Source organism: Aphelocoma coerulescens, chromosome 2 (genome assembly GCF_041296385.1).
Source record: "Aphelocoma coerulescens isolate FSJ_1873_10779 chromosome 2, UR_Acoe_1.0, whole genome shotgun sequence".
NCBI classification, from domain to species: Eukaryota; Metazoa; Chordata; class Aves; order Passeriformes; family Corvidae; genus Aphelocoma; species Aphelocoma coerulescens.
The window spans coordinates 54,275,511-54,289,607 of NC_091015.1; the positions used below are offsets into that span (position 1 = coordinate 54,275,511).

Genomic DNA, 14,097 nt, shown 5'->3' on the forward strand with positions numbered 1-14,097 from the left:
GAGCATCAAGAATGAAAAGTGTTTATTCCAGTGGCTGACACATTGCAGACTCAAGTTCCTGGGGAAAGCTACTTACCCATTTGTTTGGAACATGTTTGCTTTCTGAGATATACCCCCAGCAAGTATCACTGTGCTGGTATTTGGCTACTGGGAGCCCAGTATGGTTATGAATAGGTACAGGAGCTATCTAAAAAACAATACTGCCATGCTCAGCAATGAGGAACAGGCTCTCTTCACACAGACAGATGTTTGGCTATGGGTTGTGTAGTGAAACTGGCAGTTCTGAAACCTGCAACCTGTTTATTCAATTCATAATTCGAGGCCAGTGTAATTCCCCAATGACTATCACTGTTGTTTTCGTTATGAAGTCCTAATTCATTGTTTCTGTGGGCACAAAAGTATTGCTGGACTCATTTGGTGTTTCAGTGCACTGTAATTTTACACAGTGCAATACTGGTGAGATTGCCAAGCTGTGTCATCTGTTGGGCTCATCACTATTACTTCCTTTTGACCTCCTCTATGTAATTACACATGGATGACTGACTTGCTGCTGTAAAGATACATAAATGCAACTGGACTTGTTAAATGAAAACCAGACCAAAATGATTCTCTCTGAGGTCAGTGAGAACCAACAAGGTAGCTGTTTGCTCTCTACCAGCCAGCCAGAGCCATCTGTCACATGACAAAAGCAAGCATCAGTTTCAGAAGACCATTTGTTTTTATGACAGTTTTTACAATTTTATGGAAATTGAACCATTATATAAAGCATAATTTTCCTCAGAAATTGGTGTTTTATAGACTTATATCCCTGTTCAGTCATTTACATTCCTAGCTGCATTTTGCATGAAGCATAAATATACTGATCCTTTTTTGCCCCAATAACAAAAATCTTCAGAGCATTTTTCTGGGTTTTGGCAGGGGGAGGGGTGGTTTTGTTTTTCTCCTGTATATGCAAGACTATCTGTGTTTGGTACTTAAGGAAAACCTCAATGTGTCTGAGTTTCATGTGTCCCTGGAAATCAAGTCTGCAGGGGATACAAAGGAACTAAGTTTGATACGTCAATATTTAGCTCATAGTTCAGAATGATTTTTCTAATGAGATTTTGCTACTCTTTTTTTTTTCCTTACAAATGAGTTTTTCGTAATCTGTTAGTTCTTAATTTAAGTCATCATATTCCTGCTTTTTTTGGAATAGTAAATCTAAATCATTAAGCCAAGTTGTAGAGATGTGTAGTTGTTGGAGTCTTGTGTTCAGGTCCAGATTATGGCAAATGTGAGCATGAGCCATCTAATTTAGTTTCATCCTCCATGGAAGTTGATCAATGCTATATCAAGGTTCTGCTCAGGCACAGTTAGGGCATACTAGGTCAGAGTTGAATTGCACAGACAACTTGGACAGCATCTGTTCACATCACTCTGCCTTCATCAAGGTATAGTAGTCTTTTATCTTTATGAGGAGCTTTTTGAAGCAGGACAAGGAACAATGTCAAGCTGTAGGTATCATTTTTTTGGAGGCTGTATGCATTAAACTTCACATTCCTCAGTTAACTGAGACTTCTTGGCTGTTCCTGGGGGTTTGCCCAGTTCACCTGAGCATTGCTGCGTGGCTGCTCAAGGGTTTGTGTCCTTAGACGTAACAACATTTATTAAATTAGTAATTGCTTGGTTGCTTGCATACTTCTCCTGTATGGTAATTGCCATTTAAAGGTCAGCACTTTCCAATATGTTCTGGATGTCATTGGCTTTCCTAATAGTGAGAAGATGAGTTTTCTGTGGTAATGATTCTTACCCTTACAAGCATGCAAATGCTTGAAATCATTTGAATTGTCAAAGCATGTGTGGTGGGCTGACACCAGCTAGATGCCAGGTGCCCACCATGCTGCTTTATCACTCCCCAGCTGGACAGGGGAGAGAAAATAAGATGGAAAACCAGTCATTGTTTGAGATAAGGCAGTTCACTAAAGCAAAAGCAAAGGTTTGCATGCACACAAATATGTCAATGAAAGATCTCAATTCAGCTGTACTGGATGAACATGAAAAGAACATGTACATGAAAGTAAAGAAGCTCATCCCTAACCCATGGAGCGCATCAATGAGAGTTTGATGTAACTCAAAAAAAAACTTTGCAGTTAGGTTATTTTGTGATTTTACAGGGAGACATAAGGGTTGACGATGTTGTAATTCAAGGATCTCATTCACAGATTGTATTATTAGGCCATAAAAGACAGTGTCACTGGAAAGAGTTATGGGAATCAACATTTAATAAGTATTGGGAGTTACTTGTCAGAAGCTATTTTAGGAGAAAATCTGATTAAGAGAGAGACTATGAAGGATATTTGAACATGAGAGATTCAGAGAATGATGAACTTGAGGGAAAATCTGTGTGTTGTTTTAGTGTTTGTTCATAACTGGTTTTAGTTTGTTTTGCTCCAAGACAACCAGGAACCTCTATAACAGCTCCTAAAGGAAAATAAATGTAAGATCTGAACTGTGGTAATAAAAAATTCTTCCAGTGGATTTCCCTGTTTCTTTTGTAAGGAGGAAGTCACAAGAGACTACCAGGGTGAAGTGTACCTGGGAGCTGTTGGTCTCACCAGGTCCAGCAAGGTGAGGATAGGCAGCTTGGAAGCTGTGGGCAGAGGGATCAAGGGCTCACAAGTTTTCTGTAAGCTTAGTATGTGGCCCAGTTTTGCTAAAGCTGATATCTGAGGCTGGCTGGGATCATTGTTTGGACAGAGCAAAACTGGTCTGAAGTGGTACCTTAGGGAGTCATTGGCATGCAGGTGACAGATGAACCTGTGTGTGCAGATGAGATCACCAGCAGCAGGATGGCAAGTGCTTATTTCCAATGTCATATAGATGTTGGGCTGGCTTCTGAGTATGCATAACTTGTCAACACTGCAGCCCTATGTGGAAGTCTCCTGCAGCACCTTTGAGCCATGTTTTGGCAGACAGATCTGCAGTTTGCTTTTGCTAATAAAGCTGTTGTGGTCAGCTGGTTATATAATGGATGTAAAGAAGTTGCCCTATGCAGTTCTGTGAAGTCAAACATTTTAAACTCGCTCATTAAAGAGGGTGGAAACTGCAGTAATGGGTATTTTCTACATTATAGAGACATTTCTGAAAGCAAGCTGAGAACACCACTTGCAATAAAACCAAACTTTAAAAATCAAACAAGAGAGAGAGCGCCTTCTGTTCAATAATTACCCTGCAGTTTTACGAATCTTCTCTTATGTTCAGACAATGTCCCTTAGAGTTGGTAATTTTACAGTTTTGCAACAATCACAGAGCATGCCTCTGTGTGCAAAATGTGTATGCTGAAGGGCAGAGAATAGCCTCAAAGTGAATAGGTGTCAAGAAACATTCAAAATCAATTAACAATTATCTATCTGTGGGAGACATTCCTTGTCTCTCTGTGAGTAGTCCTTTAGCCAGTGTGGCACTCAGACTGCCGGGAAACCAGGATGGTTCCAAGTTATCCGTAGGAATGGCTTTGAACTTAGAATAAACCTCCACATACATACACAAATTAGAAGAAAACAAAACACCTCGAATGAAATCTTGGCCTTATCAAAATCAAAAGGTGTTTGTTGACTTCAGTGGAACAAGAATTTTAGCCATAAAGAGGGGAAAAAAAAGATTCTTGAACTCTAAAATCAGAGCTAAGCTGTCTGATGTAATGTGGGGTGGGTTTTTTTTTGGTCACAGATACCTGCTTGTTTTCACATGTATTTGCAGGATCTGAAGGCCACAAAGTCTTTGAAATTGTATGTCTGCAATCCCTGACTGCAATATGCTTGCCAAAGCACACCTGGAACACTCATGCTTTTGTAAGTTTCATTTCTTGTTTTTATGGTCCAGCAGCATTGCTCAGGCCTGTTCAAATGACTTGGCAATTAGTAACATAAATATAACTTGTCCAACTTGATTTGTTCTTCCCACACACACATTTTGTCTCTCTCCAGCTGGAACCATGTGTAGAGAGAAGAGTAGAAAGGAGGCAATGACCAGGAAGGTTTTTACCCTTTTAGAATGAGCTCTCCTACACTATGGAGAGCAAAAATAACTTTTGGCCATTCTAGTGAGCACACTGTCCTCAGATGTTCCTCTGCTACACCAGCACAGCCTGGCAAGAGTTACCATTAATTTTCATTAAACAACCTGTAAATTGGCTGCACCTTAGTGCTGTAGGGGGTCCTATCCCACAGACCTGCTGAGAGCACATGTAACCAATGTCAGATTAAACACCTAACAAAAGACCACTGTATGTATCTGGGATATTTGTTGCTGGTTTTAGTTGTTTTGCTTTTATATTTTAGAAAATTGCTACCACAGATATAAAATTGCCTTAATAGCTGGAGTGCTTCCCTAGTAAATGGGAGTTCATGTTTAACTTCTCCTACCTGGAGAGCCATGATGCCTGTTGCCTCCCTGCCAAGTCCCCGTATCATTCACTCCCTGTGTGGGAACCATCCAAACTTCCTGGCCTCTCCCCACCCAGTGGAAACTGTGCTGCAGCAACAAAATGCGGCCTTCACTTGCCTAGAAAAGGGGAGAGGACTACAGGAGAGCCTGGGAGCCCACAGCCTGCTGTGGGGGCACTGGGAAAAGCCATTGTGCTCTGTGCTGTCTGGACCATGAGCTTTCACTGGCTGTGTTAGCAACCTGAGCTCCAGAGACAAGAGTGAATTTGGGTAACTTCATTCTCAACAGGAGGTTTCCATGGCGTTTGGCAGCGGCACTCCGCATGCACTGTGCAGGTATCTGGGTGCCTGCTTGGGATTCCTCTTTGGGGGCTGACATCATCACAGCCTCTACTTTATAGGCTCCAAATGCTTTATTGGGTCTGGCCCTTCGTTACGCAAACGTAGGGCTACATTACTTGGTAAGAGTAAGTGTGCAGGCCTACAGAAGTGACAGACCCGCCTGATTCATCATGAGAAATGATGAGTTCATTTATTATATTTCCTTTGGGCACTGCCAGCTTAGTGCATATGTTTGGAGAGCAATTTATAATGAAGTAAACACTTATGTTTCGTAAGTCCACAGCCAATGGATCTGTTAGTTTTAGTTCACCCAAATGAGTCCCTGGTTGCAGTATTTGCTTGGTTATTGTGCTCCTGCATTGAGAAGGAATGGCTGCATATTTCTGGCCACGTCATGAGTTGTGAATGACAAGCCAAGTGACATGATTTATTTGATTACTGCAGTGCTTGTGAATAGTTCAGCACTGACAGCCTGGGAGGAAAAGTACCATTAAATGCCCTGGGATAGGCATAAGATGGGTCACAACACTAAAAGGTTTTCCCCTCCAGCCCAGGCATTGTGCCTCATTTCTGAAGTTACTATCCCATTGACTTATTTGCTGGGCTGTCACATCAGCTATAGCAATGTTTTTAACACCACTATATTTTGTGACATTTGTTCCTTAAAAAATGGGAATAAGGTCACACTAAGCAGCTGTGAATAGCCATCAACTTTCAGTCACCACCAGCCTCGCTGACATTTGAAACAGCAGCTTTGGTTGGGGATGAAAGGCTCTGTGTCCTACTGACAGTGCCTTAAGCCAGTCAAAGGTGGAAGTAGGAATGAGAAGTCTGAGATGCATATTTAAAATTGCAGGAATAGCACTTATTATGAAGACATTAATTGAATAGTGTCTAGAGGGCAGTAGGAGTGTGCTTAATTCTTAAATGTTTTTTAGTCTGAAAACTTAATTTTGATATTATATTTCATATCCTACATAAGGTCCCAGTTAGTCCATAGAAGAAATATATTGATGGTTGTTTTTACTGCAGTATGAGCTGAAGGTACAAGTTCCAGTCACAGAAAAGCTTCCAACAAGGGATAAGTGATACTTTATTCACAGCATGTGTCAATATTCAGGTAACGCTGACATTGGACCTATGAGTATCTGGTAGTTCTGATAAATCAACCCCCGCAGCAGCTTCTGCCTTACCCACGTGGCTGCTTTCAGCCTGTGCCAGTAAAGTTGAGCAAGTACTGAGTACCTGTAATTAGCTTAATTATATTAAATTTTTATGAAAAAGTAAGGAAGCATCACTTTATGAGGTTAAAATATGTATGTTTGGGAAAGAGAAAGAAACAGTTTGTGAGAAAGAGGTACAGTTTGACGTGTGTTGCTTGTATCTGTGTATACAGACATGGTAGTAGCTTGAAGAAAAGAATCTGTTGTGCGTGCAAATGGTGAACATCTCCAGCAGTTGTTTATTTGAGAAGATGATACTTGAAGGTGCAGCTGAATATGCTCCCGAGACCTTTCTTCAACCAAGAAAAGGTTTTTCAAATAAAAAGCTCCTTATTTTTGCATTATTTCCCAGTTTACTTCACAGACATTAAGTTTATGGTTCACTTGAAACCTCAACAAAGAAGAATTTCTTTCTCTTAAAAATGGCGAGAGAGTAGTTTACTGCCTAGGTCCTTTATCTCCATTGTAAATTACAAAATGTGACAACTAATCAGAGAAAGCAGTTCAGCATTATGAAACCAACCTTAACAGGGGTAATTGTCCCTTAAGTTTCTGCACTTTCTTGAAATTTGAATTGCAAAAATCTCTTCTTAGAACAAGAATGCAAAACTCCTCAGTTTATTAGTGAAGTCGATATTCCAGTGGAAATGTTTTATACGATAACTTTTCCTTCCCTTGTGTTCAGCAGCACCGTAATACCTGAACAGTTCTCTTGCATTTTAGGAAATACTGATTGTTATATATGAACTACTGTATTCCTTATGGCTCACCCTTGTTTAATAGGATAGAAGAGAGCAGAGCTGCTGAATGGTTGTAGGCTGTAATTTTGAAATTCTTGTTAAATTGCAGTGAGTGTACAACTAAACTGAGATTTAATTACATTGTTAATTGAAGGAATTGCTATTGATTATGTCATTGAATCTGTGTTGCAGCCAGCCCTAACAAACAGCAATATTACAAGAGATCATTAAACTAGTTGTTAAAATGCCAAATGAATGAGAACTAGAACTGGTGTGAATAAAAGGGGCAGAAATGGCGGGTAGAAGAAAAAGATAACAAAGTGAAGAATACATTAATTTCTCAAATTTTGGTGAATGGTGGTTTTATGTCCTGTCATAGTTTATTATAATCTATGGAACAAAAGGAAGATGAGACTGAAACAGTTTTTAAATAAGAAACATGAGTAAAGTTTCATCTTGAAAGTGAACAGTGATTCAGATAATACTTCTCACAATCTCCTGTGAAGCATGATGTAATCTGTCATATGCAAGAGACCTTCCAGTTGCTCAGGGAGCAATCAGATCTACTCAGACTGAGATAAAGGGCAAGTAAGTGCCAGTGATCAGAGCAGTAAGAGCATGAGAGTGCTGACAGAAATCATAGGCAGCTGTGGCTGAGCTGGCTCCTGGGTGCTGGCAGCTCACCCTATATTCAGCCCTCAATTTTCCTGCTACTACAGAGTTGGTCCCCTCCCAGGCCCATGGAGTGAGTGCCTGGTGGTGGATAGCTTCCATTTTTCTGGACAGTGGTGACAAAGAGCTGGTGGGGAAGCCCCAGCTGCCCATGTAAATCTGTGCAGCCCTGTTTGGTCTGGGTGAGTTCTGTGTGAGCACAGGTGGCACTGCCGACTGGACAGGTTGGTTCTTCACCAACACCCCTTGGTTTGTATGAAGCTGGTAGTTGGCACTCTCAAGAAAATACATTCTAAATTTGGGTTATACTTAATTTAGATGGACTGGAGGCAGCTCATGCTGATCCTTTCCCTCCTTATGCTACCACTTTTACTGCTGAAAGGATCTTACTGAAGCATTTTGTTAGCCTGGGGAGTAGCCCCTCTGGATGGATGCCATGGGAGCCCATTGCTTGTGGCTGAAAGCTGCTCTACACAGTGAAGTCTAACAGGGAGGTGGTGTAGATGATCTCATGGGTGTTTCTGTTTCAGTCTTTTACAATTTCTGTGCATATAAAGCCATTTTAATCCTTTCTATTCAAATGCATTGTATGCACAGAAATGTGTTCTTAATAGTGACACAAGGCATGCTGCAGCATGGGCAGGCTTATAGTCAGACCCGGTGACTCATTTGGACTGTTATTGTTTGAAATACATCATTTTAGAATTAAACTTTTTTCTTCATACCAGATTTTAGAGTTGAGCATGTTTTGAATGTTTTCTGTATGATGCCATTGGCTATTTTGTGAGGAGACTGTGAGAGTTGTACAAATGTCAGCACCCAAAAGTTAGGATGTAGTAGAATGAGAGATATCTGTAGCCTTTATTTGACCTGGTGGTTTTATGGAGCATGATTCAGTCCTAGCGACCTTCCTTCCCCTGTGACCTCTCGGCTTTTTAAAGTGTGCAGAATGAACAAGGGGCATGAATGTGGAAAGTGCAAGGAATGTGGCAGTGGCTGGTGAGCTGCAGGAGTTGCAGGGAAATGTTTGGTAGAGGCATGAGCACTCTTTACGAACAGAAAGCAATGTCTTGTGATGAAAGTACTTTTCTCCCTGTACTGCTCCTATTATATGTGGTGTTGTTCTCACATTCAGAACCCAGTTTACAAAACATTTTCTGTGTCTAGCAGGTAACAAATAGAGAATAGTGGATTTCTGAAATGTAAACTGAAAGAATCAGATATAAACCTCAAGAGAGTGTAAGGGTTTAATGATCTGTAGTCAGGATTTACCAATGATTTGTGCTCAGGTAATGGCATCACTGTTTTTTTTCCAAAATACAGGATATGTTTTAGTTTACTTCAGGCAGGTCCCGGTTCCCTGTAACTGCCAAACTACAGGATGTTACAATTACAGATGCAGTGACACTGTTGTTGCAGAATCACTGCTGATAAATTATGGTGGGATGGCAGCTGTAAATACAGCTTCTGTTGTGATTTAAGAGGAGGATGTGAAGGCGTATTGCCCAGATGCTGGATCAATGGTAAATAGGGCCAGCCGCAGCACGCTAAAGCTTACAAGTCCTTGCCAGGTTTTGGGATTAGAAGTCATCGTTTCAAGTATTAACTCCTCCGGTATCAAAATAATCAGCTGCTCTGCTCCTCCCCTTTTCCTTTCTCTTCAGCCAAGATTTATTTACCTTTGCAAGCAGGAGCTGACATGCAAACCAGATTTTTTAGTAATCTGTTGGAGATACAAGAGCTTTTCAGCAAGCTGCCGAGTGCTCAGTGTCTGAGCTATAGTGCAGGAGGCTTCATGTCATGTTCCGTGACCTTCCCATTCACCTGCTTAACTGTCAGGAAATGCATGGCTGCTTGGAGCTCTGTAGTTGTACTACTTAAGGCTGGAGAAACAATAAACCAGTCATTGCAGATTCATGGAATAAACCACACCAGCAGCAAAATCAGCTACAATCAGGATTCATTTGACACGAAAGGGCATATAGCTTTGGTCACTCAGCCCCCTGCTCTGTGGGTGACAGCCCTGTGCAGGTAACTCCTAATGACTGATGAGGGGCAAGAAAAATTTCCATATGCAATTACCAACTTTGCAGTGATTTTAACCTGGCTTCTCTCAGAGAAACCCCACACATCCTGATCTGAAGGCTGGTAGAAGCTTGGTTTCTTTTTCCCTGAAGTGAGAAATGAAAATAATTGCCTCTCCAAGATATCCCTGGGATTCAGACTAAATGGGGCTTGTATTTGCATTGATACTAAGGATGAAATCAGGATTGGCAGACTGTGATATGTGAATTTGCACACATACAGGGACTCAGAACATGGGTGAGTATTGTTAATTAAGCCAAGACGTTTTAGATGGTCTCTGCCTAAAATTCAGTAAAAGGGACTTTCTTGTGGGTCTCTTCAATGTCACATTCCATTTACAATTGTAATAAATGCTGTAACTTGTTTCCCTCTCTCTTATCCCACAAAAATGACAGAGAAGAATCTTTTGCTAAGCCTTTGTTAATGGTTCTTTCTTTTTGTTCCAGATAACTTCAAACAAGAAGCACTCAGAGAGCCTGAGGAATGATGGTGATGCTCTTATCCAGGCTCTAGAGAGCCTGGCCCAAACTGCCAGGTGAGTTCCCTCAGGCTTCCAGGAATTTCCAGGGCTCAGAGCGCTCCTCTCCTCTTTTGTCTGCAATGGCCTTCTGTAATTCTGTGCAGTAAGAGCTTCTCAGGTTTCTGTCCTGGCCCCCCTCCCTGCACTGCTCTCCTCCAAAGTCCTCTCCATCAGAGCCTGCGGCACACTTTGATCCCCAGCTGCGGCACAGTCTGGCTCCTTGTGTGTGTCAGTTCTGTGGATTTATTTTTTTAAAAATTTATTATTTTGTTCCAAACCTTGGTCTCTATAACCAGATTCCTGTCAGTGGTTCTTGGCAGAGTGGGCTGCATGCACAATGTGACATTTGTGCCCTGTGTTAATGTGGCTGTGGTTGATGCACTTGCAAACTGATTCCTTTCAAACGTGGCTGGAGAACAGAACTGCTTTTGTTTAAGAATACCTGTGGCTTCTCCAGAAGGCACACGACTTAGAGGAATACCATGGCCTTCTCTGCAAGAAAAGAGGTGCTAGTCCCAACAAATTGGCCAAACCTTATCTCATCTCCCATAGACTTTCCCATATCTAATCCTCCTTGGACATATGAATGAATGAATGGCTGTTGTCTGTCTCTCAAAACAAATTTTGTACTTCTGCTGTGGGCTGTTAGGCTTCTTCACTCCTGGTTGAACTAAAATTCATAGAAAAGTTGTAGTTCAGAGGTCAGTTTTTGAAACACTCAAGATAATCTCTTCAGTGCTCTTTGTGCTCCCAAATGCAGGCTTTTGGGAAAATTGGCTCCTCAACATTATGGCAGTGTGGTAGCCTGTGTTGGAAGGAAGGAGGGGCGTGGGCAGACGTGAAAAGGAAATGTTGGGATGTGGTGAGTGTAAGGAGGTGTTCACCAAGGACTAACTAAACCTGTTGAGAGCAGTCAGCATCCCTCTTGCACACTCAGCTGCTGACTCACAGGGTTTTGTATGACACATTAAATTATCTCAGTACAATAAAATGTCAGCTCTCCCCAAGGGAGATACAGGCACCACCGCTGAAGATGAGAGTGGGGGGGAAGATGGGCTTTTCTTCTGTTAGAAACAGCTTTCACTCTGTTGGGAGTATTTCAGCATTAGAGGCACCAGATAGCCCAGTCACTGTCTTTGAATTCTGCTTTTCTGGCTTCCTCAGTAGTTTATTAGTCTATGCATTTCTGTATGCAGAAAAACACATGCTACAGAGCCCAACTAAACAGTACTTGCTCTTATTTAACACAAGATGCTCAGTAGATCAAATTCCAGCTGGTGCCATTGGGAACTGTTCAGATACATTAGGGTGAGCCAGGTCCCTCTGCTGTGCTGAGCTCCTGCACTGCAACAGCAACAAGGGAGCCCCTGAGAACTCATGGATTTCATTTCCCCTCCTCCCCTTCTTCTTTAGGGAACACATGTCCCTATCCATTTGCCTCCAGAGGAGACTGAGAGGGTTTCAGGCTGATTCTTGGGGCTGACATGCATAAATTGGCAACAGGCAGACAGGGGAAGCCTGGGGTTAGGAAGCTTTATCAGACATAGTTGAATGGACATTTGGTTGTGGAAGGTATGGATATTCTGCCTTCTCTTCAGATTTCCTTATGTGGCATCTTTCCCAGAATAGTCCTTGTGACCTAATAAACTTGGTCTCCTCACCTGTGCTTTGAACCTGGTTAAGGAGCCTCTCTGTATCTCCTGCAGAACCAGAAATGGTTTAGAGGCGGCTACAGCTGAGACCTGGATCTAAGCCATCCTCGGGGTAGTCTAAACTCCCAGGCCCTTCCACCCACATATTACCACTGGTTTGAATTGCTTGAGGAGTGTTTTCGCTTTGCTCATTTCTTACAGACAGGTTTCTAATCTCTCCCTCTTCCTATGTGTCAGAACTGGGGTTCCAGCCGAGCAGTCACGTGCCAGGAGAAGGGCACTGTTTGGATTGAAAGCTGCTTTTGATGCTCCCCTGCTGCCGTGTAGCAGCCATGGATTGCCAAACTCTCTCTCTGTGATGCTTCCTGAGCTAGTTGGAACAGGCACTTTTAAGAGTGACATGACCAACCCATTTTGCCCAGTGACCACCTGGAATCAAATCCATGCTTTAAAATGTGGGATCATGGACATTTATTTTTCAATGAAGACAGTTGCTAAGATGAATTTGTTTCAGATAACTGAATTTTCTGATTTAAATTGCTGATTATTAAGACATTGGCTTATGTAGTGTGAACTGTTCATTTGGATTTTCTGGTTAGCTCTGCATTCCCCAAACTGTGGAGTACGGGTAAGTATTGTCATTAGCAGCAATCAAGGAAGTTGCAGATTGGTCTGCTGGTATCCTTTCTAAGCTAGAGATGAGGGATGGGAGTCCATAAAGAAACTAAAAGTACTTGATTCTGTGGACTACCAGTAATGTTCCAATGCTGTTCCAGTGCTAGAAAAAAATGTGTTTCCAGAAGAAAAAAATAGGCAAAAAATATGTAATAAAACCTTAGGTGAGGAAGCAAAGGGCCTCGTGCAGCACTGTGGTTGGAGGGGCTGTTGCTCCTCCTTGCAGGAGGTGGGCAACACCTGCAGTGGCAGTGCCTGCCTGTGCAGAGCAGTGCTGCAGGCAGAGAGGGCTGTGTGTGTGTGAAAATACATCTTTCTGTCAAGCTGGAAGTGTGTGTGTGTGGAGTCACGGGGTGTATGATGAATCCTGTGTGCTTCCTTTTACAGAGGAGGTTGAGTGAGGTAGCAGTGACTGGGAGTTTGAGCTCAAATTCATTTCTACACAAGAGTGGCTACAGGGCACAATCACTGGTTATATGTTACTGCTTAACAGAAAAGCAGGTAGAGAGTGCAGTTAATGGCTACTCAAGAGTTTTCCAGCATAGATAAAGGCAAATGTGGAATTTGAACAAAACATTTTTTTCTCCTGAGGATGTCTAATAGATGTTACTGGTTTTAATTCCTAGCTCTCATGCTGACATTGCTGTTGCTTCCTTGGCATCTGAAATTCTGAGAACAGTGGGACATGAAAATATCAAGACTCCCAAGTGAACCATTTTTGACCAGCCTTTGGAAACATGCAGGTTCTGTAACCTGCTCATCACTTCAGTCCTGCAGGAACACCCTCAGATGAGCTGAGCAGATGTAACTCATTTAGCAATCTGAGCTGCAGCATATGCAGAATTTGGGCTGGCTCAGGAAGGGAGGGAAGCTGGTTTGGGATCAGAGGGGGTGGTGGTTTGTTTTTTAAACCCCTGTAAGGATGAATTCTTGGTTACTACTTTGCCTTGCTGGCATTACATGATGTAGCTCAAGTATTTGATAGCTTGAAAGTGTAAATTAAATAAATAGTAGAGTTACTTCACAATATAAAGTGTTTCACTATTTCAAGCTGCTGTTAGAAATGCTCATTTATCTTTTGGACCAGGTGACTGCCTTGGCTGTTCATCTTAAGGGGTCACCTCAGGCTTGTGACTGGCACTAGAAAATACCTTTTTATCAAGACAGACAATATTGTTCACCTCAAGCAACCAGTGCCCAACCACTGTGATCACACAGAGGCTGTGAGTATGTGGCATGTAAGGATGATAGATGGTACCCAGGTTTCTGCTCAGCAGCCGTTTGCGTGCCCCTCCTTTGCCTAGCACTGCACGGCTTAAGCTGCACAGGTGTTCTCAGCTGCCAACACTCCTGGCTACGGTTCTTTGAGAAGAAGTGTGATGATGACCCTGGCAGTTTGCCAAAGCCCCAGTAAAAGCCAGTGCCCCAGAAAGGGTCCTCTAGAGCTTGCAGATCCCACAGTGTGTGAAGAGTTGAATTCTTCTCTGCATGTGCTGTGGTTGGCGTCTTTCAGTGCAGCAACTCCATGTTCTTGCTGCATCCACCAAGCACAGGTGCCTATAAGAGCTGCTGCTGCACCCCCACTCTCAGACAGCCCTGGTACCTGGAGTCTGTGGAGGCAAGCAAACGGCCCCAGGTAAACAGATTGCACCTCGTGTGTTTTCTTACATTACTTCAACTATCAAATTGCATAGCTTAACAGCTGGAGTTACTAGAAACAGGGAGGAGGTGAGTGCTGGCTATTATTTGGTCTAGTGTTTCACA

General features: G+C 42.4%; 1 protein-coding gene across 1 annotated transcript in view; it reads left to right on the plus strand.

Annotated features, from left to right (window-relative positions):
* ULK4 (unc-51 like kinase 4) overlaps nucleotides 1-13,599 on the plus strand; it is a 212,224-nt gene extending 198,625 nt beyond the window's left edge. Inside the window, exons 35-36 of the mRNA XM_069007521.1 lie at nucleotides 9,933-10,021; nucleotides 12,960-13,599. Coding sequence (XP_068863622.1) covers nucleotides 9,933-10,021; nucleotides 12,960-13,044 — 174 coding nt within the window. The 3' untranslated portion in view covers nucleotides 13,045-13,599. The remainder of the gene's footprint in view (nucleotides 1-9,932; nucleotides 10,022-12,959) is intronic.
* Nucleotides 13,600-14,097: the final 498 nt, after the last annotated feature.